Consider the following 26,995-nt stretch of genomic DNA (forward strand, 5'->3'; position numbering starts at 1 on the left):
ATCGGAGCTGCAGCCACCGGCCTACGCCAGAGCCACAGCAACTCGGAATCCGAGCCGCGTCTGCAACCTACACCACAGCTCATGGCAATGCTGGATCGTTAACCCACTGAGCAAGGGCAGGGACTGAACCCTCAACCTCATAGTTCCTAGTCGGACTCGTTAACCACTGCGCCACAATGGGAACTCCTACCTTTCAACATTTTTACGGCCACTGTCTTGCAAGTTGCTGTCTTGTCAATTCCAAAGGCATCTGCTTCAATCACTTGGCCAAAGGCGCCACGGCCAAGAGGCTTCCCTAGAGTCAACAACAAAACAGACTTGGACTATTTCACCAGCAAAGTGAGAGGCAGAGGTTCTGACTTTACAGGGTAACCATACATCCCACTTTATCATGGACAGTCCATTTGGCCCCCTTGTTCTGGCTTAAAGATTTAATATCTCCCCTTTCACTCTCCAAATGTGCTGCTTTGGGTGATAATACCAACCATACTTCTAAGTGACTAACATGTGAATAGACTAGATTTGTCATCGTCCTAAAAAAGGAAGAGCTGGCCTGGTACACCTAGCATCCAATCAACATCACTTGAAAAACGCACCTAGTTTCAGCCGGTCCCTGGGAAATTCCCACTTGCTGGCATCATAAGGCAGGCGCTCACAGTGCTCATCCAAGGGCAGTTCATCTGGATCCATGACGATGGATAAGTAGCCCGTCTTCAGTTCCCCTCCATTGGCCTGGAAAGCATTACTCCTTCCAGTCACACACACCCTGTTTGTTGGCTGTTGTTTTGTGTGCTTGTTATTGTTGTTTATAGAAGCCCCATTCTCAGTGTCTCATTTTCTAAACGGCTCATGGAGTGTGAAAGAAGTCCTATTATAATCCTGCTTCCAGGGCCCCTCAACCCCCAAACGAGCTCAGAACTAAATTCTTAAATGTTAATTACACTAGACAGACCAAGCCCATTTCTTCTCTGGTTGCTTCTATCAATTAAAGCCCAGTGGTCCAGCCAAAGGCAAGAATGCAATTGTATAGAAATAAAAATTGTGTCTATTGAGCCAATAACAATGGGAAGAATCAACTCAAAGAACCCCAGTCAGCTTTCATTAATCACGAAAACCAACATGCATGGGACAGAAGGGAAATTATTTTGTTACCCGCTTAACGGTCCGGAGAACGATGACAAGAAGCAGCCAGAAGAACATGGCAATCACTGCAGTGCCTACTAGGATAATGACTTCCAAGTTTGTCTTTTCCTGAGCACCTGGAAAGACACAAATGAATGAGCATCAACAACTGGAAACTCTCACCTGTTGATAGAAAATGACAAAGCTCAATACTAAAGCAAAATCTCAATCTTACCAACTAGGAAAAATTCCAGCTAATAGTCGTCACAAAACTCTAACTTGGATGAAGTTTATAATATTCTCGATGAACAATTTAAAGTTTGCAAAACACTGCTCATGAACACTTCCAAAGATAAAATGCTAAAGTAATTAAGGACAGAAATACTAATATCTTAAAAGACAAACAGAAAGTGTGTGGAAGAAGAGTAGACTTTGATGAAAAGAAAACAGATTATGAGAAGATTAGAGAAGTATTTGGTTTGGGGAAGATCAATGTCTGGTTTTATGCTGATAGTCTATGCTTTGATCTGCATGAAGTTTGAGGAAGGATTGTTTAAAAAAAACAAGTAGAGAAATAAGTGCAGTCTTGGGCCAGAAGACTACTGGGGACCACACACCTACTAGGTGCTCATCACTTTAAATATGCCATGTCACTTAGTCTTTTCAACAACCTTCAGTTTTCAGATGGAGAAGCAAGTTCAGAGAGGTTAAGTTACTCCATTGAAGACACACAGCAAGTTGGTGGAACGGTCAAGAGTTAAACAAGGTCTGTCCAACACCAGCTAACATGACACTAACCCCATCCTTGTGTGGCAGGAGCCTCCGTGAGGAAAGAGAGAGGGCTGAGGTGAGCGTCTCCCATACGGCCTGGCAATGAGAGCTGAAAACCACTTCTGAAGGGAAAGAGAAGAGAAAAGGCTAGAGGTCAGCAAGGGAAGCTGTAGATGCTCAGGACTGCATGGATGGAAGACAGCTCTGAACAGGGGAAATTAAGCCCAGAGGAGGCTTTCAACTAAGAGTGATTAGCAAAGTGGTGATAAGGAAGCAATTATCACTTAGGGTCTCCCACTGGAAGAGTGCGTGAATCAAAGAGGCCACAGATTGTGAGAGCCGCCCAGGCAGCCTTGAGTAGGCAGAAAGACAAGTGATTAATTAGTTGGCAAAATAAGAGTTACAGTTGAGAGACAACCACCAAATATGCCCGGAAGTAGATTTTCTTTCTCTGGTGGTCTCGCCGAAGGAATTCCTACACATAGAGACTGAAAAGTCTATACCTAGTAAAAAGTTCAAAGATTCAACTGTCTCTATAAGTTGGTGCATTAATATTCCTATCTTAACAACTGGGAATCCCAGGAGCCTTAAATACTGACTTCTTCCTTTCTCAGTGTTCTCTTCTGGTGAGAAGTAAAGGTAATTAATCTCTGAGCCAAGGTTACCTAGTTAGGCCTCGGTAACCAGCTGCAGACAGCTAGTAGAGCTGAGGCAGAGCAGGGGAGAGAACTGAAAGTCTCTCTGAGGACTTGCCCTAAAACATGAAGCACTTTGAAAGTGATAAAACCACCATGTCACTTGAGATTTGTATTTGCGAATGCAGTTTATGAAATGGTAATAAGCCTGCAGATTTGAAAAGAAGTCAATGTATTGAGATGCGATACTTGGTAACATAGATTTGACAGATTAAAGGGACTAAAATATAGACTTTGAGAGACAAATTACAACGAGTTCATAGAAATCCATCATTTCCTCCGTCTATCACCACTCCTCTCCTTCCGCTTGAATACCATTCCTTCACCCAGATAATACAGTTTCATTGTTCCTCAGATGGGTTATTTTTAAAAAGACATAGGAATACACTTTTGAAGATAAAGTATTCTTTCACAAGCTACCTTTCCCATCTGAAAAAAATGGCAGATTTCACATCATTTCTGCATGCACATTTAGATAAGAACCCAAAACTTTCCATCTCAGAGAAGCAATGGTCTATTGTTCACAAATGAATCTTAATTACTTTTAGTCCAATAAAAACTATGAACCCTTGTGCCTATCTAGATAGCACTGATTTTCATGACTAGGCAGTAATTCTACCTAATAAATATAGAAGCGTAATTTCTGAAACAAGTTAATTGAACCATTCAATTGAAGAAAGAATCTGGGAAAGGAGGACATTCCGCCTGCCTGGCTAAGAATTCGTCCACAATGAGAACTGCAGGGATAGAGATGTGATGTGAGCAGAATTAAAATAGCATTCATTATGTTTTCTGGTTAAAATAATATACACTTACAGTAGAAAACTTACAAAATACAGAGAATATTAAAAACTACCCATAATTCTCCTGTGCAAAGGACATGAGTACACATGGCAGACACAAGCTCATTTTTTAAAACCACCAGAAGTGTCTATGACTTCCCACTGACCTTCCACTATGAAAAACGCCTCCACTTTTGCACACCCGAGCACACTGCAAGCCTGGCAGGTGTACAGGCCTTCATCCTCCTTCCTCACCCTGCGGATAGTAAGGTTCCGGTTCCCATCTTTTAGCACGATGCCTACAAAAGGAGGAAAATGGTTTTTTATTGATGATGTGCTCTGGTGGAGTTTTTAAGGAAAAAAAACTAAAAATAGGTTTCCCTTTATCTTGGGCTATTCTCTAATGCCAAAGAGTCATATAGGCTCAATTGCTGACTCAGCACCCTGGCTGCCATGAGACTCAGCAAGACTCTGAACACCAGGGTTTTGAGTCTATGAAATGAGCCAGGCCATGGGCACTAGCACTGCTTTTTGTTCTGCCTAAAACACATCAATCAACAGTATAGATTTTATGCTGTATGATACTACTTATTCTTGAAAATCTAAAGAACAAAAAGAACCTAGGCTGACTGCAACAAAAATGAAATAAGACTCACAGATATAGAGAACAAACCAGTGGTGATCAGTAGGGACAGGGAGGGGGAGGGGCAAGATAGGGGACAGGGATTACAAGGTACAAACTACTATGTATAAAATAAGCTACAGGGATATGTCATACAGGACAGGGACTATAACCAATATATTATAAAAACTATAAATGGAATACAATATTTAAATATTGAAAATCACTACATTGTACACCTAAACCTTAAATAGTATTGTGCATCAACTATACCTCAATATAAACTAATTAACTGAACTAATTAATTGAGCAATATAAACTATTAATTCATTAATAACATGAATGTTAGACAATGTCTCCGGGAAAATTCTGCAACCAAAAGAGAGACAGCATGCTCTAATCACCTGAGTCTTCCACGAGTGTCTCATTATCTTTAAACCATGTAATCTGTGGAGAAGGATTCCCAGATGCTGTGCAGGAAACTTCAATGGTTTCACCAATACTTGTCGTCTGATTCTCGAGGTTTCCTGTGATCGCGGGTGCCATGCGCTCTACGCACACACACACACACACACACACACACACACACACACACACACACACACACAAAAATCATAGGACATTTAGTTACAGCTTTTGAAGTGGTTTTAGTATCAGTAAACTACTAAACCATTTAGTAAACTGTTGATTTACTAAGCTGAAAATACAGAGAGATCGATAACACTACCGCTGGTCACCAAGCAATATTAAATGAATCCAGTCAACAAGTTCAGACAGATTATATTGCATCTCTTAGACATTCATATTAGTGATGCGAGCTGGTAATCACATCACAAATAAAAGCTGCCACCCTTATGGACTTTCCTCCCGAATAAATAAATAAATAATAAGTAAATAAATAAATAAATTCCAGCCAGGGACACCCGAGAATTCTGCCATGTTTCTCTTAGAAAGTGCATAACTTCAGTGTAATTCAAAAAACAAAGAATGCCTTATATTTATTTGGTCCCTTTTGGTTTTTTTTTTGCTTTTTAGGGCTGCACTTACGGTATATGGAGGTTCCCAGGCTACAGGTCGAATCAGAGCCACAGCTGCCAGCCTACACCACAGCCACAGCCACCTATTTGGTTCTTCTTACAAAACCCATTTTTACTCTTTCTGTTGCTCCCTATCAACCCTATGGTGGGCAGTATTAGCCTTATTTTGCAGTCGAAGGGGGTTAAACACCTTGTCCAAGACCCAGTAACTAAATAAACAGTTGAACTCATAACAGAATCCAGGGAGCCTAAAAGACTAGTCCAGTACTATTTCCACTAAAAAACAAGATACAACAATGACACCTTAAGGAAATCCAAAGATGAAAAGAAAACGAAGCCCATGGGTGCTTGTTTAAACGTATAGGATGACTTTGGAGTTAATCTTTTCCTACAAATCATCAAAGTGCTGTGGAAATATCTTGTCCAAACCAATCGAACCTGGGAAGGAATTCTGCTGAAAGAATCCACTTCAACATTTAGCAAGATGAGATTACCTCAACAGTGAACTATACTGGGGTTTAAGCAAATGAACACTAGTCTATTTCCAAGAATAATTTCTGGAAAACAACTTAGAAGTCCTGAGGGAGGCAAACCCATTCATTGTGAGCACATATTGCCTGGGCCTGGCGAGCCAGGAACCTCTTTCACATTTCTTTCTGAATTTTTTACCTTGAAACCAGACCAGTCACCAAGGGGAACAGAAAAACCATGGTCATATATGTGGTGTGATGTGAGGAGCCCTGGGCTATCATAACCCTAAAATATCTCTTCTTCTGCCATCTGAGTCTTAACACTAGCAAAATTGCTCCCAGTGCCTGTCTGAAGATACCTCTTAAAATATGTCAAGGCCTCACAGTTCCTGCTGTGGCTCAGTGGGTTAAGAACCCGACTAGTATCCATGAGGATGAGGGTTCGATCCCTGGCCTCAATCAGTAGGTCAAGGCTCTGGCGTCGCCACGAGCTGGTGTAGGCCAACAGCTGCAGCTCTGATGTAACCCCTACCCTAGGAACTTCCATATCACACGGTGTAGCTCTAAAAAAGCAAATACCTATATTTGATAACATTGAAGATACTATTCCTCTAAAACTTTGGTATAAATTAGTTTCTCTAGGCAATTTCTCTTCACATGTGCCCTAGAAACTGGGAGGGAACACCAAGGAGAGGAGAAAAAGAAAGGGATTGGCACAGAGATAAGCTCCCTGAATTTGCCTGATTTCCCCAGAGACACAGCCTCAGCTGCACGGATTCTGTGCAAGGCACAAGGTTAGAGAAGGGTAGAGAGTGGCTTCATGCAGAATTTACAAAGCTCTCTGCTCACTCAAATGATCCTCTCGCTGACCATGAGCTGCACCCCAGAGATCCAGGTATTAAGTGTAGCAGCCCCCACCCACGGGCTCGCACAGGTCTTAGCCCCATCATCACACTCCTCAGGCAGCGGATGTCTTAACAAGTTCCTCGTAGGTGCCACTCTGTTCTACATCTGGAACTCAGCAAGGAGTAAAGCAGAAAATACTCCCTGTCCTCATGGACACAGAGACCTCACTGTACTACAACGGCCCTGTCCACTTATTCACCACTCTGGCACCCTCCTGATCGTGGTAGGCATTCCACAAATATGTGCCTATTTGCATAAATGAATGCCCAAGAATGAGGCAGAAATTTCCCTGGTTCAGGATAATCCCTTGCAGGCAACAGTGAGTGACCCCACCATCAGGATTGGAGAGAACCACTTAAGTTTCTCTTTTTAATACATCACTTCACCATGACTGGCTTCCTTCTGCTTTGAGGACTTGTGGTAAGATAAGGGCTGACAAGTCTACTTCATAAGCGCTAGAGAACAATCTTCGCACCGCACCTGAAAGTTTAAGGCATACCCCAGAATTGGCTCCCTACCTAGGACTGTGAGCTGCCTGGCCACGCAATGTCTTTTCTTGGTCTTCCTGTCCTGAGCAAAGCAGACGTAGTCTCCTTGGTCCTGCAAGGATGCATTCTGCAGTTCCATGATCAAAATGTCATTCGTGCTATTAGAGACCATGGTAGCATTCATTTTCCAAAGAGCATCCAAGTTCTTGCAAACAGGTGTGGGCAGCTCTCCCGTGTGGATCGGCAGAGCCTGTGGGTCAAGTCTGTACCACGTGAGGTTCTCAAACATAGTTCTGTCCGCGGAGCACAGCAGAGACACGGTCTCCTGCTCGGTTGGCTGGATGCTGGGTTGCAAAGTGATTTCCGGACCCCCTGAAATGTAAAACTCATGGTTAGAAGGCAGTGATTTAACTTGGGCAGAGTGCTATTGCTTTCTTGTTGCCTTTAGTCTGCAGTAAAGCACCACAAGAAATGAACCTGTAGCATTCCCAGATGATGGGATGCAAGGAAACAACCAAACTGGACAATTTGGGTTTCAAGATGCATTGTTTTACCAAAATACATTATGTGGAAGTGTAAATGAATGCCTCAAATATTTATGAACTCTTCACTTTGAGTTCTAACCATGATTTTTAAGATTTAAAAAACAAATTCAAAGCATATAATCATAACATGGGATTTAAAAAATTAATTCTGGAGTTCCCATCGTGGCACAGCGAAAACGAATGAGACTAGGAATCATGAGGTTGCAGGTTTGATCCCTGGCCTCACTCAGTGGGTTAAGAATCCAGCATTGCTATGAGCTGTGGTGTAGTTCGCAGACGTGGCTCAAATCTGGTATTGTTGTGGCTGTGATGTAGGCCAGCAGCTATAGCTCCGATTCAACCCCTAGCCTAGGAACCTCCATTTGCCACAGGTGTGGTCCTAGAAAGACAAAAAGACAAAATAAATAAATAAATAAATAAATAAATAAATCCTCAGAATTCCCATTGTGACACAGCAGAAACGAACCTGACCAGTATCCATGAGGATGCAGGTCCGATCCCTGGCCTCACTTAAAGGGTTAAGGATCCGGCATTGCCGTGAGCTGTGGTGTAGGTCACAGATGCAGCTCAGATCTGGCATTGCTGTGGCTATGGCGTAGGTCAGCAGCTGAAGCTCACATTCGACCCCTAGCCTCAGAGTTTCCATATATCACAAGTGAGGCCCAAAAAGCAAAGCTAATAATAATAATAATAATTCCTCCTTAATATAGAACACGCACTGACAAGAAAGCTATGTATATGACAATGAATTAGCCCAGACTGAAATATTTTATCCAGGTCAGTCAGGTAAAGCTCAGCCATAAAATTTAGATGAACAACAAAATCAGCATCGTTGGGAGGACACTGCTCCAAAGCTACTACAATTGCCTCCCAAACCCAAGCTCATCAACTGTTCAGCAGCAAGCCCATACGTAACTGACTGAAATTCGAAAAGCCAAGCACTGTGCTAGGCTCTGACCTCAGAGACAAATGTGTGACACAGGACTTGAGGTTCAAAGACAGGTGTGAACTCATGTTCTCTCTCCTGCGTCAGGTGCAATGATGTCACGGGAGTCCAGGAGCTGCCTGAGGCGTTCTGATTGATGAGCAAAAGCCTCAATTATCCATCCAAGTCCCCTTCCTAAAGCCATACCACTCACAGGAGGGCCCAGGGCGACAGATTATGGACAGCCCAGCCCCCCAGAAGCACTTACTGGTCACATGGAAGGAGATAACCCTCTCTCTTCTCCCGGCTTTGTTCACCGCCTCACATTTGTACAAAGCGGACACATTGGCTGCTTGGATAACAAGGGTACTTACAGTCTGTGAAAAAAAAAAAAAAACAAATCTCAGGCCATAAACAATAGAGGCTGTGTTTATGCATGTGCATTCAGACTAAAATTCAGCGTCCCCACAACTGCCGTGACCTGCCTACCCCATTCATATGCCAGCACTGACCGTGCTCAAATCTGTGCAATTATAATTATGCTGGTACAGCTCACACATCATACAAAATGAGCTTTGGAAACCAGGAAAGAACGAATGTGTTTTAATACAACATTACACACATTTTCATGTTTGCAAAATCAGAATTAGCATACAACCGATGTACTGAGTCAATGGTATATGTTTTTATTCTTCTCTGATAAGGTAGCAGGAAGATAGCTTCTAAAAGTCAATGGTTTTCAGGCTGACTTAATATGCTAGTATTTTATCATCCAACTTACCTGAGGATCAATCTCGAATATTCCTCACATATTACTTTACGCTGCTTTCGCTCCATCCTTTCATAAATGAGAGGTAGATTTTGCAATTAAAGAACTTCAGACTCACCTTGTTTTTTCCTTCAATTAGGGCAAACTGATTTTTGTTGACTTCAATTCTGTTTCCCCCTTGGAAGTCCTCCACGTTTCTCCATTCTTTACAAGTATATGGGTTTGTCGCTAGGGCAGCTTGGCTATATAAAGAAGAGGCAACAGATGATATCATAACTGAATTTTTCTTTAATTCAAATCCATAGCAAGGAAAGGCGTCAGACTTAGGTTATGATGTTCTTAGAAATAACTTCCAACCCACCCTACCACGTTACGAGACTTGGCGCCAATTAAAAATAGGTCTCGGCAACGAAGGAAAAGGTTCTAGGTAGATTCATTCAGGATACAGGAGGGAAGCAGCTATTCTGGGAACAAACCTCCATTCATAAACTGGATCGACAAGACAATTCAAGTTAATTTAGTTCAAAGGAAGGCAAGGAAACTAAGAAGCCACTGGGCTTCTTAAAGTAATCTCCCTGGGACTGTGGCCTTTGTGTAGGAAATGGTCAGCATCTGAGGAAGAAACTAGGAGAGACCATCTCAAAAACAACAACAGGAAGTGAACTGCTTAGGGTGGTGGTGGGTGACTTGTTGTTGTTTTTTTCCTAAGGATGTCTGGACTTGTGTTAGGACCTGATAAGCCAGGCCTGAGACTCCAAGGTCTATCGTTCTCTTGCATCCACTGGCACTTCCTCTGAGATGGACCTTCTCACAGATAAGGAGATTGTGACAGTCACTGGTTGATTGGTAAACAGAAAAGCCAAAGACTGGCCATAAACAAAGTGAACAAAGAAACGGCATTTGCAGAGGTGGACATGAAGGCTAATATGACGAGAGAGTTAGCTAATCTCGAAGTGGGATATCTAGAAGAAAAACATGTCCCAAAAACAACCACAGAGAAAGATGGAGGGACATTAAAGGTACTACTTGAGGAGTGACTTTCTTAGAGAGAGCCCTCTCTACTTAGAATGGGGTCATATTGTAGCTTGGCTGTGTCCATCAACAGATGGATGGATAAAGAAGATATGATACACACACACACACACACACACACACACACACACACACAATATACACAATGGAATACTATGCTGCCATAAAAAAGAAAGAAATTTTGCTATGTGCAGCAACATGGATGGACTGGAGGCTATTCTACTAAGTCAATAGGTCAGACAGAGAAAGACAAATACCGTATGGTATCACTTACATGTGGGATCTAAAACATACAACAAAAGAATAAAAATTTTTAAAAACACAAAAGGACAGGAAAAAAGAGGGTGTGGCTCTACTCACGTGGGCTTATAGGAGCACTCGGTCTCCAGCTGCCAATACCAGTGGATGTAGCTCGGGGGAGGAACAGCATAGACTGTGCAGGTGAGCGTTTGGGAGGTGCCGTACTGGTAAGAGTCCACGGGGGAGATCAGAGATTTCTCACCAATCTGGGGTGGGACTGGAGATGAGAGAGACAGCTTTTGAATTGTAAATCAGCTACGAGGCATGGAAAGTAGATGTTGTCAGAAATTAAAGCCTTTGTCTTTCCAAACATGGGATTTTTGCCCCCATTTGCTTTTTCAAAGAACATGTCGACTGGGAGACAGGACACCTGACTTCTAATGATATTCAGAGTGATGTTCATGATTTTAATAATATCAATAAATTAATAAACTGAGTGACTTTGTGCAAGTCTCGCCACCCTGTGCCTCACTTTTTCAAAACCATGTTATAAGGATAGTCCTTTCAATCTCACAAATCAGACCAAGCTTCAGTGAAAAAAAATTAGTGGTGATTAATCCAGTACATACATGTATTATGTGTGAGCAGTGTTCTAAGTGCTTTACATCAATTAATTCATTTAATCCTCACAACCACTATTACTGTCCTCCACTTTACACATGAGAAAAGTGAAAGATAATGAGAGTGAAATGACTTGCCCAAGGTCACCCCGCACACCTCTCTCCCTCCTTCTTCCCTTCTTCCTTCCTCCTCCCTCCTTCCCTTCCTTCTTCTCTCCCTTCCTTTCTTATTCTCTTCCTTCTCTCCCTCCTTTCCTTTCTTGTCTTCCCTCTTTCTCCCTCCCCTTTTCTTTCTTTTTTTTCTTTGACTCGAAGCCATTCATGTGAAATTATTTCTCATCACTATCAACCTAAAGCCTCAGATTATACCTTCAAAACATGACTCCTCTTTTACATTTGCATAATAGAGCAAGGTAAATGCTAGAGTGAATCAAATATTTAGTGACTTCCTGGGTGAGATGGAATTATTCCCTGTCCAGTTTTACATCTTTATTTCCTATTCATTTCCTTCTGCCCACCCTACTTAGCCTCCCTGCTTCTCTCCACTCCCCAAGCCCCTACGCTCGAGTGGCTTCTAAATGACATTTCTGGAAACTATTATGTTAAAAATACTCCCTGAAGCTGATGCCCCAAAGAAATGAAGCCAAGCTCAGCACACATACAGAGCTTGGCAGGATATTTGGGGAAGCACTTTAAGGTCATATGAGAAGATCCTCAAGTCTTTTTGTTGTTGTTTTTTAGGGCTGCACCCGAGGCATACAGAGGTTCCCAGGCTAGGGGTCCAGTCGGAGCTCCAGCTGCCAGCCTACGCCACAGCCACAGCAACACAGGATCCAAGCTGCGTCAGCAACCTACACCGCAATGCCGGATCCTTAACCCACTGAGCAGGGACAGGGATCGAACCCACATCCTCATGGATACTAGTTGGGTTCATTACTGCTGAGCCATGATGAGAACTCGCAAGATCCTGAAGTCTTAATCTGCTGGGCCAGTAGAAAGCACAAAGAATTCCAATAGAGAAGAATTTCCCAAACTCTGTTTGGAGCAAGATATTAAAGGCTGTGTGGGGTAGGGGAACTCTGGTCAAGTAAGTTTATTAAGTCTTGGCTACTCTATGTTTCTCCCCGCCGGCGTATGGCGGCATACGACATCCACCCCCCTAGCATCTCCCACACCTACTTGACCATAAGGCCCTTTTCCCCTCATGCAAAACACTTATTTACATCTCCCCATTTGGAAAAATAAAGTTCAAATCACTTTAAATCAAAAACTTAGTATCTCCTTTTTATAGCCTCAGAGTCAGATCCTACCTAGCCTATTACTTAAAAAAATTACAAAGCTTCCAACCAGCCAACGACGTCCTCCTGCAAATGCCTATGCATTGGAATCTGCCTGTGCATCACTGCTACATCAACCCTGACATCAAACTATAAGCGTCTCACAAAATTCAAGAAGAGTTGTACACATTTGAGTGCCAGGTTCACAAATAAAAGGTAGTGCAACTTGCAGACACTCTTGTTCCACAGCATTTAGCCACTGGCTGTACCATCTACTTGAGTTTTGCATCTGACCACCAAACGGTTCATTCTCGTGGCCTCTTAAGCAAATGCATCCAGAGCACATGGCCCCACACCTGATTTCAACAGCAGTGCTCCGGAAAAATGAATGGACTTACCATTCACAACCAGAGATACCACGTGGCTCTGTTTCTCCTTTGAAATGGGATTGGTAAGGACGACAGTGTAATTTCCGGTATCCTTCTCACTCACTTCCATGATAGTCAGTATATGCCCCACTTTGATTGTGTGATTGGACTCAATGGGTCTTCCATTTTTATACCTGTTTGGGGAGGGGGGAACAAAACAGGAATCAGTACCCTCTGGGGATTTGCTTCCATGTGGAACAATGCTTTGCATTTATTTTCAGTAGTTACCACTTTATTTCTGGGGGAGGGTAACCCAGGTACTTCACAGGGATTCTGACGCGGTCTCCCACGGTGGCTTCCACCAAAGAGTCCATGCCACTGCCAAAAGCAACAAAAGGCTTTTCTGGAAGAAAATAAAAATAAGTTTTCTCATAAATGTTAACTTCTTATAAATGGCCTTTTGGTTTAGTGTTTCACTTCCAGTGAAGAGTCAGATTTTGGTTTAGTGTTTCACTTCCAGTGAAGAGTCAGATGGTGGGGGTCTGGGTCCCTGTGGAGTCTTCTTCCCACCCGTCTACAGGTCACCCTCCAACTTCTCCCTCACCTCCTTGCCTTAGCTGTTCCCTCTCCCTCAGTGAACTCCACAAGTCCACCGATCACTCAAATCTCACTCGGTTTAAGCATTTTCTTCTCCATGAGGCTTCCTCTACACCCCCCAAGGGCCCTTGGGTGCGCTTTATCCTCTGCTTCCCTGACACTCTACACATACCCCCAGATGCCCCAGGATTCAGGCCTCAACCTCTTCTCTTTATCCACACCTTCCTCTTGTCTCAAGCATAAAGGGCCAATTACTTTCCTCCTAGATTTATAGCTCCTGCCCCAACTTCTCTGGCAGGTTAATATATTAAAATCTCCACTTGGATGTTTAATGGGCATCTCCAGATGAAGCCACCCACCCTCTTGTCCCCAAATCTGACTCCTCACCTTATTTCCCCTATTTTGGTTAATAAAACTACCATTCACCCTGTTTCTCACAACAAAAACTCAAAGGTCGTCTTCCATTCTTTTTCTCTTATATTCAGGGAATCAATAGGCAGATCCTACTGGTTGTATCTTCAAAAATATACCCTGAACCAGGTCACTTCTCACCACCTCCACTTCCACCACCCTTGCCCAAGCCACCCATCATCCCTCCAATGGATGACTGCTGTTAGCATTCTAATTAGTCTACTTCTGCCCTTACTTCCCTAAAGTATTTCACATTAAAAAAACAAAAAACACAGAAATCCTATAAAAATGTAACCCAGAGCATGTCTCTCTCTGCTCAAAACCTTTCTATGCACTCCCATATTATAAAATCCAAACCCTTACCAAGGCCTACAAGTTAGGTGCCATACAAATTATCACCTAAACTGAGACATTTATGTGAGTGAAAGGGAATAAATGAGAAATTAAGTTATTTTCTCAAAGCCCTACAGAAAGTAAACTAAATACAGGTTTCCCCAATTGCAAAGGTCATGTTTATTCAAGGAAGCCCTCTCAGCCTTACAACTAAAGTAAAACATAAACACAATCTTAGATAATAGCCCTCTGCTTATTATAGCAATAATAACAATAGCAACAACAAGTAAAACTTAGTGAGCACTTACTATCTCAGCTCAGCTCAGCTCATCTTTAATGTTGAGATTTGAACTCAAGCTATGCTCTACGTCCTGTGGCCTTCCTAGGAGGAGCTCAAAAAAATCTTTCAAAGGAACAAAGTAGGAATCACTAAGGGGACTGAAATTTATTTAAATTATCTCACTTTTCAAGGCATAGCATGATTCCAAAGGAAATCTCAGCTTACCATGGACCCTGACAAACGTGATGTTCTTCTTGGTCATGAGCCCACTGGAAGCTGCACAGGTGTACCTCCCTTGGTCGTTCCGGGTGACACTGTCTATAGTCAAAGTGCTCATAAACTTCTTCATCTCACTCCCAGACTGGGTTTTTAGGTCCCGGTTGACAAGTTTCTTATGCTGATGCTGAAAAAGAGTTTACTGAACTTCCAAAGTCTGGCATAACATACCAGGTAGTGTCTAGATGCCCACAAAGGTCTTGGCCCTTGGTGAACACTCTTTGATGCTAATAATAGGAATTGCAAAATTTGTCAGATCTTGCAGACAACACATATATTTGGTTTCAGGAGAAATAAATAGAGCCAACCAAATTAGGAATTTTAAAACCTCACATAATGGAAATGAGGTGAATATGAACTACAGAAACACAAGGAAAGATGACCACTGTTTAAGGAGAAGTGTGTCTCATGCCTCCTCTAGAAAAGAAATTCCTTTATAGGGAAAAGAGATCAAGGACTTTGAAGAACATAGAGGTAATGCAACCAGGAAAGACATAATCACCTAGAGAAAACCAATCTTCACAGCCTGGACAGAGCTCTTGGCTTTGCCTCTTTTTTTCCCATGGGTGCTACATATTCTGTAGTTCTTTTAAAACGTGTGTGTGTGCCTGTGTGTGCACTTGTGTGTGTCAGCGTGAGTTAAAGCCCTTACATTTTATCTGGCCAAAGAGATCGCTATCTCTCTCAATCAAACTTCGTGGGAGCTTATAATCAAAGCATTTAGAGGTCTAGCTTTGAATTGTTAGTGTTACCTTCGAAGAAGGGTATTCCCAGTTGAAGTCAATGCCCACGTTTAGTTCAGTTCTTGCTGTACAGTTTAAGACAAGCTTCTCTCCAACAGACAGCTCGACTCCGTGAGGGGGGCTCAGAACCACATCATAAATCTTGTACCCTAGAGCAAGTCAATTAGAAAAACAGAAGATGAGAGGGAAAACAAATCTATAGCTTGGCACACTTTTTTTTTTTTTTCAGAAATGATGCAATGTCAAAATGTGTCACCTCATTTTTCCCTGTGGCCTTCCCAATACCTGGTAACTCCCAGGAAAATGGCCTACAGAGATTTACAAAGTAGCCCTGAAGAGTCTAGAAGATGCCATAGGCCAGTGGATAGAAAAGCAGTGAAATTTGAGAAGTTGAGAGGTGATGGGGACAGCTTTAGTAAGCTACTAAACTTTCTGTAAAATAGGTAGAATTACAAGAATTAATGCCCAAGAACTGATGGCAAGCAATGCTCTGAACATTGAATTTTTTGTAAAATATGTTCCCATAACAGAACTCTTTTTCATCCTTGGTCTTTGTAAGAAAGGAGAAAAACTCAATCGCACATGGGTTTATTGGGTAGAGAAGAGTTAATGAATTGCCTAACACCACATTTTGAATTAATATCTTTTTCAATCTCCCTTGTCCACCGGGATCTTAATATATGAATCCAGTCTTTATTGTCTGATATTAATGATATGGAAAGGAATTGTCCTCTTACCTACAACCACAACTATGTACATAATGGACTGGTAACTTTCATCATTAATTTTAGCTTCACAGAAGACCATGCCTGCATAGCTGATCATGTAGCTGGGAATAGTGAAGCCTTTCTTGCTGTCCCAGGAAATTCTGTTACCATCAGGAACAAACCTCTTTTCTGGATACCTCTGGGTAGAAATAGACATAGTAAACATTTCATCACGTGCTATCCAAAAATGAAAACCATGAACACAGAGGAATTTATCTTATTTCTAAGAATACAAATTGGGAGTTCCTGTCGTGGCTCAGTGGTTAAAGAATCCGACTAGGAACCATGAGGTTGAGGGTTCGATCCCTGGCCTCGCTCAGTGGGTTAAGGATCTGACGTTGCTGTGAGCTGTGGTGTAGGTTGCAGACTCAGCTCGGATCCTGCGTTGCTGTGGCTCTGGCATAGGCCAGTGGCCACAGGTCCAATTCGACCCCTAGCCTGGGAACCTCCATATGCCGTGGGTGTGGCCCTAGAAAAGACAAAAAAAAAAAAAAAAGAATGCAAATTGGTTGTATTTATTGCCATTTTGACCCTTCCCAAAGGATCTTTCAAACTCACTATTGATTTAATGTTATATATAATATATACAATACATATATATAATGTTACATATAATATATACAATATATATGTATAACATATATAATATATACTATATATAATGTTATATATAATACATACTATATATATAACATTATATATATATATACATATATAATGTTATAAGCAGTCTACCCATCTTAATAGTATCTTAGAATTATGAAAGGGTAGGAAATGATGGGAGGAAATGTAACTTACCGCACAAAGGGACACATTGAGGTTTGAAATGGTCCCCAGACATGGAATCACGACAGTTTTGTTTTTATTCTCAGTGATGTACACAACTCCATGCTGGTCACTAACAGAAGCAATAAATGGAGATCTGTAATCTAGAGGAAAAATGTAATTCCATTAGTTAATGGCATTTATTAGAAAAGGTGGTCATCTTTCAGGTTCATAAACTCTAACCAGAGAAGTGAATGGTTAGAAATGACATTTCACACTGGGCAAGGAAATCCAGAGTTAGGTCTTCTGGTACACATCTAGCTCCAAGGGCATGCTACAGGAGAGAGGGTGTGTGCACGCGCGCGCGCGCGTGTGTGTGTGTGTGTGTGTGGCTTTCTCAAGGATTATCAATAAGTAGAGTCTACTTTACAGGCTTCACAGGGAAGCAGATTGATCATTGTTTTTTTTTTTTTTTTAATGAAGGAGCATACGTCTTTTTTAATATATGTTTTCACATACACATCTTTCATATACATAAATTTTAAAGTAAATTTAAAGTGAAATCTATATAGATTACCTACTGAGTTTTATTGATGCTAAAAAAATTCATGTTCTCTCTCTTGAGGCAAGTAATATAAATGTCATGAAAATGGATTAATGACTCCCAAAGGATCTTTAAAAAAAAGAAATAACTATTTGAAATTGAGTTATTCAAGAGAAAGCTTTATGTATTTTAAGATCGTGAAGACTAGATAAAAGAATCTTCATAAAAATAATGTTTAATAGCTATTGTATTTAGTGTAAAAGTCAAGAGTACTTAGTATCTTCGATGACAAAAACTTGAAAAGCCACCATGGCAAAGACTGAGAAAAAACAAAAGAGATTCTAATGTCATTCGAACATTGTTATATGATGCTAATATGCTTCTGGGAACTGGCTTCTTTCCCCAGAGACAGAGTTGATGTGGTGTGGAGCCATGCTTGAAATCTCAGAAAGAGAACGGTTCCTACCGCTATCCCCAACACACCTGACCAAGGACCTTCAGAGCTCTTCAGGATGGCTGTTTCAAGTGAAGAAAGAGTTAATTAAACCAAAGGGGAGAAAAGCAGCTAATTCCCTGCAACAGCAGAAGTTTGATTTCCTTCCCAGCTGGAAAGCACAGAAAGGCAGCCAATCCAGCCCACCACATGCCATAGCCATTATCTTATGAGGCCAAGACCCACTTCCTGGCTCCATCCATTGCTGAAGGGAATGGGGTCAGAAGACTAAGGAAGTAAGGTGGGGACCAGAGGGGATACTAAAGGACTGTCCATAGGGAATACTTCAATGTTTTCTTTTCCATTGTTAAATTTCATAACCAAAATCTTGGACAGCTCACCTCCTAAAACATTAGGCTTAGACAGGAAGCAGAATTTGATGGTATACCCAAAGACAGGCAGTGCACAAATAAACAGTACTTAATACTCCTACTTTTCATTCACATGCTATGAAATATTACCTAGCTTGCTTACAGAGCAAGCCTTTGGAAGCTCAATTAACCCCTTGACGTAAGACTAAAGCTATTCAGTAAATTAGTTCTATTTCAGTATCCCAAAAAAAGGAAATAAACAAAAGAAACCCAAACAACCACCCATCCTCTCAAAATAAAATATTTACTGTAACTGCATGAAATGAATTTTCACATGTCTCCAGGTTTCCTGACTCGGGGAGAAGGAAATAACGAGATATTATGGGAGAGGTTCATCTTGTAGTATTTCCAGACAGTCTGAAAGCAGGAAATCCTTGCAATCTTCTGAGAAAGCCTGATCTCCCAAGACTGCCAGATCAAAAGGAGCCAGAAATTCTCCAAGATCTGAGCCTTGTTTCTTTCAAATTCTGCAGAGGGGAGGAGGCGGGCGCCAAGCTCTGTCTTAGATTGTGCTTACCCTGGGCAAAAGTAATTCTCAAACATTGTGCAATCCAGGAGTGACATACGTTATTTTGATGTGGCCTCCATTGTTCCATTGCATTGACCATATTGCACTATTGAAATGGAAATGGAGACAGGCAAGTGTGTTTCCCAAACCTGACGAAATGCCTGTTCTGTAAAAGATGCTTCTGGAAAAAAAAATGTCTAAGCCATCTTCACCTGCTTCCAATCCTCTGGGGTATAAAGAGGTATATAAATGCATAAATAAAACGTCTAAAAAGCTCACCTTTACTGAAAAGAAACATATTTAGACTATCTAAGCAAAACGCTATCCAACACCTATATTCACAAAAATTATAAGATTGGTATCTCATTGATTGGGTCAGGTTTTCCCAGGAAAATTAAGTTACTATAAGATTTGTGAAACACAAAAGAAGGAAAAAATTCAGATTATAAATACATGTGACATGGATTTTACCCTTCCTGGATGTCCAGTTGGTCTCCACAGTATAAATCTCACATTACAAACTCTAAATGATACGGCATGTAATCCAGGATCTCAGACCACCCAAGCAAAGGAAGAAATACTGTTCTCAAAAGGCCCTTTGAGGCAGTGTCTTCATTTGCACAAATGTGTGCAAATGGTTTTTTATAAAGCCTATGTGGGGAAAAGAGAAGCTCCTAGGTACAAAAATGCTCCAGCACCCTGGGCCGACCCCCTCTGCATTCTTGGGGAAATCTCCGACTCTGCTATAGATAACCTATCTCTCTCACAGAAACCTCGCCGTAATTCACCCCTGAATCTGCTTTTCAAGGATTTCAGGACTTTTTCCCTCAAACATCAGAAAGGCTTCTTAGAAATCTCCATAGCCAAGTGTGAACACAGATGTCCCTTGGAAATAAAGATCAGAACCCGACTAACTGGGCAAAAGAGATGGCACGGAGTCCAAGCTCCAGGACAAGTCTTATTCTCAGGGGAGGCCTTGGAGAGAAGGAGTTTGCATATTCCTGTTAGCAGACAGCCTCTAGAACCAGCCTTCGCTGTCCTCAATTCTTCTTTGCACCTATTGTGTCTTGTAACTTGGAATCAACTTGGGAAGTAAATTCCATTGAACCACTTACCTTGAACGTACACATAGACGACAGAGGCCATGTCAGTGTCCGGGTAGAAGCACTTGTAGGCTCCAGTGTCATTTCCGATCACTTTTGGAATTGTGAGCATCTTACAGAAGAAGCCGTCACTGCAATCTGTCACCTCCACTCGTTCCTCAGAGCCACTCTGATTGTTGGGCCAGAGCCAGTCCAAGTCCCTCTGACCCCTGAAAAAGTCATCCAAGCAAATATGCATGTGAAATGCCTTACTATGAGGTTGTTTCTAAGAGAACAAGAGATTTAGTTGTGAAATTTAAACTCTTCAACAGACAGATTCACAGCCTCTACCAACAATGACAGGTTGTATGGGCAAATGACAAAAAGCCAGAGTCTCAGCATCAGAAATCACCTCTAGGGGATTCCTGAGTTTTCTAGTAACTCACTCATTCATTCAACAAGTATTTATTAAGTGTGTGCTATGTGCCAAGTGTTGTTAAAGACAGAGAATACAGCAGTGAACAAATCAGACAAAAGCAATGCCTTTCTGGAACCTCATTCTAGTTGGAGAAGACAGGCAATAAAAAAGTAAGTACCCTTCAATAAAACTGAAACAAACAAAATGAAATGTATTGTATAAAAGGAAGAGCTCTGGAGGGAGGGGCTCAATGAAGTGGGCCTTGTGAATATCGAGAGGAACACAATTTCAGGCAGAAGAAACAGCAAAGGTCAAGGCGGTAGGGTGGGTGCCTACCTAGAGTATTAGGGGAATAGCATGGAAGCCAGAGTAGCTAGGTTAGAATGGGCTGTCAGGAGAGTAAGAGGTGATGTTAGGCAGGAAGGGGACTCAACTGTCCAAGGGCCTCCTAGGACCTTGGAAAGATGGTATTAAAACACAGTTTACTGGCGTTCCCATCATGGTGCAGTGGTTAATGAATCCGACTAGGAACCATGAGGTTGCGGATTCAATCCCTGGCCTTGCCCAGTGGGTTAGGGATCCAGCACTGCTGTGAGCTGTGGTGTAGGTTGCAGACACGGCTTAGATTCCACATTGCTGTGGCTCTGGCATAGGCTGGAGGCTACAGCTCCAATTATACCCCTAGCCTGGGAACCTCCATATGCCACGAGAGCGGCCCAAGAAATGGCAAAAAGACAAAAACAAACAAACAAACAAAAAAACAGTTTACTTTTACTGCAGCATTTCTCTACAAAGCCCCAAAGAAGACAGTCAACACCAAGAACATAACATCACTGACCTTTCTTTAAAGGGCTTGAAATTTCCACACAGATGCAGCTACATTAACAGAGTTAACACACTGCATCACTTTTTTAGGACATCAAGGGAGCATGGGATCTTGAGGGATTTTAAATAACCTTTGTTGTCAAGAGTGGGTAAGAGGAAAATCTACTGACAAGTGCATCTTGAAATAGCAATTCTAGAGAAACAGCACCTGTTACTGGGTTTTTTCCCCAGGGCTGGGTATTGGTGACCTACCCTTGATAAGGGATTAGTATATCCTTTACACTTGGCAAGTGAAAATAGACCTGGGTCACTGTGCTGAACACTTGGCATTCATCAAGCAGAAACAATGGCAATAAGCTCCCCAAGGTTCTTTGTGGACCATCAGCACTCTTCTCAGAGGGCAAGGTCACCTCCACCCATCATCTCTGCCAAAACCCACACTGATCCTGAGAAGCCCCTGGGCTTGTCATATGCATAATCACGAGATTGAACCCTGAGGTCTTCTACTTTTCATGTTGAGGTAGGGGCTGGGAGGCAAAATGTTAAAACCCCCTCTTCTTGACAAAGAGGCCTATTTCCCTAGTTAGCAAAAGTCAAGAGCACCACTTCTTGTTAGCTGCTGACAGATAAATATGCCATAACTTGAAGCCAGAGCATGATATGCACTCAGTAACATTAGTGGCTGATTATTAAATTGCTACTACAGTCAGAATTTTACCATAAAGTCCGTGAAAAGTGCGAAACAGATATCCACAAAACAGATATCCAAGAGCCATTCTGCATATAATAAATATGTCCCCCAACTTCTTTAATTCTAAAAGTACATCCTCAATTTCATTTACTTATTCAATATTTATTGAGTGTGTACATACTATATGCCAGGTGCTATACTGGCTATTAAGGTGTGTGTGTGTGTGTGTGTGTGTGTGTGTGTGTGTGTGTGTGTGTGTGTGCTGGCAGAGGATAATGGGAAAAAATGCCAGCAGAAATGGCAGTACAGAATTTGGGGGAGAAAAAGTTTTCACTTTTTCATACTCACTTTCTTACTTTTTCATAGCACATCAGTTCTTAGAAACCTCAATACTTATAAACAATTACCACAACTCTTTTACAATTCTGCTATGTGGAAAGTATTTTTCCTTCAATGAACAATGAGATATTTAACACAGGAAATGTGAATCCAAAATGAATCCTTACCTGCAAGTAATTTGAAGCGTTGTGTTAGCCATAATGGTAAGTATGTCTTTTTGTATGCTGAGCCTGGGTGGATCAAGAGAAACACTAGACAAACCTAGAAACAAATTAAATAAACGAATGTGATTGCCACTGAGTCAGACCCAATAGGAAACACCTTCCATAAACAATGCACACTCTATACTTTAAAAGGCCTCTTCAGCAATTCGTTGTATAAAACCTGTGAATTTACTTTTCACCATTCCCAGTAAAAGTTCATGAGCTGTGTCATAACAGGAAGAATGGGCAGATGGTCATAAACCAACACAACAGTTCTGCAATTCATGGAGCGAGGGTGGAGTTCCTGTTTTCCTGCATTGCCAACTTCAAGGTCTTACAAAAGGATATGGGACATTGAAACCAAATGAACCTTCATCTGATGATCTCACTCCCCCGGGAAAGGACCCACTGACATTTCTTATAAAACATAGGATGCACACATTTGACTAAACTGCTGATTAATGAAACTACTTAGAGATGGCTCTTTACAGTTCATCTAGGTACTTCGGGGGGGATGGGAAAGTCCATGACCTTGTCTCATTCTCCTTTATCAATTCTCTAGTGCACTTCCTCTGGTAACTGAACTGCCAAGGTTGAAAGACTGCACATTAAAACTAGGCAAGAGGAATTGAGGAAAGAAACATTTTCCAATGTCATATAATATGCCTATTCATATACTCTTTCCCAGAGAACAGGACTTAAAAGGGGTAATGATAAAAATTGCAATTGGGGAACCCCAACTTATTAATCACAGCATGGAGCTTGTCCCAATACCCAGCTTAGAGCACAAGAAACATCTTTACCTAAATATATCATGGGGCAGATTCCTTGCCATGAGTTACTCCACAGCGAGAACACTGAGTTCTCTGCCAGCAAAGAGCTACCAGGTGTTGAAAAAGTATCAGAGAAAGAAAAACTGTCTACCATGCTATGGTCTTATCTGACATCCAGATCGTCAAAACACCACCCTAAAAAGTGACTGATCCTAGGTAAGCACCCAAGCTTCGTATGATCTGTAACTCGCATCTACTAAAAACAAATGGCTCTCTAGGCCTAAACTGGCACTGACATTGTTAGGCAAATAAGAGAGTATTAGCACATATGAGTAAACAGAGTATGAGCAAATGTCCAGTGCAAATATCCAGAGCGCTCAATCTGTGGCCCTCAAAGTGAACAGCTGCAGGCAAAATGAACAACTGATTGCACATGTCCTCAAACACTCACCCAGTGGTGCAAAACAGGTTGCTGACATAACTGTAGATTTGTTGATCAATATCAAATTTTTTTAAAAAACTGGACATTGTCATATCAATAAATCTCAGAAACTAATTGTCATAGGAACTAATGTATGTTTGGGGCAGTGGTTCTTTTTTTTTTTTCAGGGCCACATATGGAAGTTCCCAGGCTAGGGGTCGAATCACCACTGCAGCCACAGCCACAGCAACGCCAGATCCAAACCAGGTCTGCGACCTACACTGCAGCTCATAGCAATGCTGGATCCTTAACCCACTGAGCAGGGCCAGGGATCGAACTTGCATCCTCATGGATACTAGTCGGGTTCTTCAACCACTGAGTTACAGTGGGAACTCTGGGGCAGTGGTTCTTAAACATTAGCTGGGTCAGAATATTCCTAGGCCTACAAATCTGCATTTTAACAAGCATTTCAGATGACTCGGTCAGACATGGTCTGCAGGCCCCTCTTGGATAGCGAGTGGTCTGGGAGGTCATGCTTAGTTAATCAGCATAGCACTTTTCAGTATGAAGGAAATAGCTGTCCCCAAAGTAGGCAAATGATGAAGCAAAGTGTTTAAAAAGCAAAAGAACACTCTTCCAATAACGGAGTCCCTCTCTGTCGAACAGAAGGAAGATGAAAATAATTCATTGGGATGAGCACAGAGACCAATCTTAACTGGGAAACACTAGGTTGAGAAACACATCAAAAACAGTAACAGTACAATTCGCAAGATGTCCCAAATGAGAAAGAACTCATTATTTGGGCACATTCACGTGAAGAAAAAATGGTAGCAAAGACTAAGCTCTAAATAAGCTTTGTTTACCCCACCCCACCATCAGACTAAGAGATTCTTGAAGATCTCTCATAAATCATTGCCACAGATTATCTCACACTCTAGACACACTTTCCTATGTTAAAAAAAAAAAAAAGGTTCTCCATTCATAGAGAGCCAAAACAACACCACACTATTCTAGAGACATGTCTTCAACAAAAAACTATTCAACAAGGCTATCAATAATGATAACTTCAAATTCATATCTGTAGACCAATGCTCAATTTCTTTTTGCTCCAATAAGCTTCATTCATTTTCACTGGCAAGTTTGAGTCCTGCTCTTCAGAAAGTTCTAAAGAAATAACTCTAAGTAATATGCTGCTACTCAATAAAAAGCTCTTCTATGTTCAAATCCCATAACCAAAATTAATTCATTTGTGCACTATTACCCTTCCAGCTCAAAGACAGGAAGGAAAAACAACAGTGCCTCTGTCTCTAGAATTTGATGGCATCAATTATAGCCCAATCCAATTAAGCAAGTCACACACTCCAAAAGGGCAACCTCATCATTATAGTCAGGGCATTTCAGTTACTACTGCTGTGCTATGAAACACCCCAGGCTTAAAAGCAACTCACTTCTTTGTGGGATACAGAACAAACCATATGTTCCAGACCTTCATTCTCTCCTGGTGAAGGGGGAGAGGAGGTCTTGTCAGGGACAAATAAGTGTCCCTAGTAGAGCTGGCCTGGATGAACCAAGTCATGATTAAGAAAATTCAGCAACTATAGACAGATGATTTTGTTACTGCATACGCTTGTGTCTTTTTTAAAAAGACACGTGATTCTTTAGTTTATAAGGAATTTCCCCTGAATCATTTAACTTTTTTTCTCCTTTTCACCCTCTCCCCTTTCTCACCCTCCAAGGAAATTTAGAAGTCAGCAAACTGAGGCCACAGAAAAGATGCGAGGGAGAGAGAGAGAGAGAGAGAGAGAATATTTATTGCATCAGGAGCATGTGTGTTCCTAATCCTGAAGGAGACTGAAATTTTAGACAGCAAGGAGAGTGGTGAGTGGCGCCAAATCTAGGTACCAAATTCCTAGAGTAAGTTTTCAGAACGTGAACTTCTGACCATGTGCTTACCCAGAGGACCAAAAGCGTTTTGAAAGATAAGTTGTTTTCCATAGAAAGGTGACTATGACTTGGGACACTGGGAAGCTGTCACAGACAGAGGTCCAAGCCCCGATTTTCCGTTTCTCTCTTCGAGGAAAGAGGCATCCCGCCCCAGGAAGAAGAAAAAATGTCTATCTCCCCTGGCCCCTCAACCTCATACACTGGGTGTGTATGTGAGTTCGAACCAAAGGGACCAGCAGACTGAGTCCCTTTTCGACTTCTACAGAGGCAGAGCTAAGTGCCCGGTGCCATCCGGACAAGCCGGCTCGTGGTCCCTAAAAGGCTTGCTTCCCCGCGTCCAGGATAGGATGGTGTGCGCGGCCGGACGGACAACGTTTCGCCGCCTGTTCCCGCCTGCGGGGGCACCTCCTGCCTGCCAGCCCCGGGCGCCTTCCCACTCCCGCCTCCCAAGAGCGTATCAGCTCCGCGGGACACGCTCCAGCCCAGGCCCCTGTCTCGGGCCAGCGTCGTGGAAATGGAACTGGGCTCAGGAGACCACCAACTCGCCGGGTAATCTTGGGCCAGGCATTGAGCCTGTTTCCTCTTTGGTAAATGAACGAACACAAAGTGTCAAGTCACTTTCATCTCTGCAGCGCTATGATTCCGAGTTAGGTCCGGCCTCCAGGTCCTCTCCGTATCCCCATCTCTCCGCCCGCACCCGACCTCTCCGCTTTCCTACTAGAGAGTGGGCTCCTTACCCACGGAGGCAGCCCGGGTCTCCACGCAGAGCCACAGAGCAAGGGCCAGCAGCGCCTTGCTCTTCATCCCGCACCTCGCGCTGGGCGCAGTGCCCAGAACTTGGGCGCAGGTTCTCTCTCCCTGGTCCTGCTCCGCGAAAAAGGCGCGGAGGTGGAACGCGCACAGCAGCGCAAGGCTCCGGGGCGCGCAGGGCGAGGATGCCCCAGCTCCGGTAGCGGCTGCAAGGGCGTCTGCGGGGGCCGGTAGGAGAAGTTATCCCAAGTGTCCGACCGCTCCGGGCTTTCTGAAGAGAGCAAGCGCTGCCCCGCGCGGGCAGAGAAAACAAACATACACCTCTCGCTCTCCCGGGGTCCCGGGACTCAGTGCAGGGTGGGAGCCAAGGCCGAAACTCTAGAGCGAGGGGGCGGGGATACGCGGGGCGGGGCTTCCCTTTGCAGCGGCCCCCGCCCCTCAGCCGGGCAGCGGGCGCGGATCCGGCGCTTCCCACGCCCATAGAATCTTCCGAGCTCCCCTCTCGCTCCGGACTGCGCCTGTCCCCTAGTCTCCCCACCCTGGCGCAACAACTCCATTTCTGTAGGAAAGAATATGTAGTCCATCAGGGGTTCTGAGCTTCGCCAAGATTCAGTCGCTTGCGGTCCCCCATCCCGAGATGCTGGAGAAACACTGGGAAGGCAGCAAGGGACACTGCGCCCTCAAGAGGCGCGCCAAAGTTTGAGATGGTCTTGGGCGCCGCGCGCGCCTGGAGTGGCTGCGGAGCAGGCTGGGGATCTGTAGCAAGTTGAGGCAGCAAGGGAGAAGCGAATA

General features: G+C 42.8%; 1 protein-coding gene across 2 annotated transcripts in view; it reads right to left on the minus strand.

The window, feature by feature from the left end:
- KDR (kinase insert domain receptor) overlaps positions 1 to 26,552 on the minus strand; it is a 47,230-nt gene extending 20,678 nt beyond the window's left edge. For both annotated transcript variants that reach the window (XM_003128987.7, XM_013997943.3), the window contains exons 1-18: positions 26,191 to 26,552; positions 22,280 to 22,373; positions 19,873 to 20,069; positions 16,875 to 17,005; positions 16,047 to 16,215; positions 15,319 to 15,458; positions 14,516 to 14,693; positions 12,958 to 13,072; positions 12,700 to 12,863; positions 10,525 to 10,681; positions 9,251 to 9,374; positions 8,632 to 8,740; positions 6,924 to 7,265; positions 4,397 to 4,543; positions 3,538 to 3,669; positions 1,153 to 1,259; positions 597 to 732; positions 191 to 295 (exon numbers count right to left, since the gene is read on the minus strand). In XM_003128987.7, the coding sequence (XP_003129035.3) occupies positions 191 to 295; positions 597 to 732; positions 1,153 to 1,259; positions 3,538 to 3,669; positions 4,397 to 4,543; positions 6,924 to 7,265; positions 8,632 to 8,740; positions 9,251 to 9,374; positions 10,525 to 10,681; positions 12,700 to 12,863; positions 12,958 to 13,072; positions 14,516 to 14,693; positions 15,319 to 15,458; positions 16,047 to 16,215; positions 16,875 to 17,005; positions 19,873 to 20,069; positions 22,280 to 22,373; positions 26,191 to 26,257 (2,614 nt within the window). In that variant the 5' untranslated portion in view covers positions 26,258 to 26,552. The remainder of the gene's footprint in view (positions 1 to 190; positions 296 to 596; positions 733 to 1,152; positions 1,260 to 3,537; positions 3,670 to 4,396; positions 4,544 to 6,923; positions 7,266 to 8,631; positions 8,741 to 9,250; positions 9,375 to 10,524; positions 10,682 to 12,699; positions 12,864 to 12,957; positions 13,073 to 14,515; positions 14,694 to 15,318; positions 15,459 to 16,046; positions 16,216 to 16,874; positions 17,006 to 19,872; positions 20,070 to 22,279; positions 22,374 to 26,190) is intronic.
- Positions 26,553 to 26,995: the final 443 nt, after the last annotated feature.

This window comes from Sus scrofa, chromosome 8 (assembly GCF_054392235.1).
Source record: "Sus scrofa isolate SSC_HxYL_T2T_F1_AM1 chromosome 8, Sscrofa_HxYL_maternal_Yorkshire_Landrace_v2.0, whole genome shotgun sequence".
In the NCBI taxonomy this organism is placed as follows: domain Eukaryota; kingdom Metazoa; phylum Chordata; class Mammalia; order Artiodactyla; family Suidae; genus Sus; species Sus scrofa.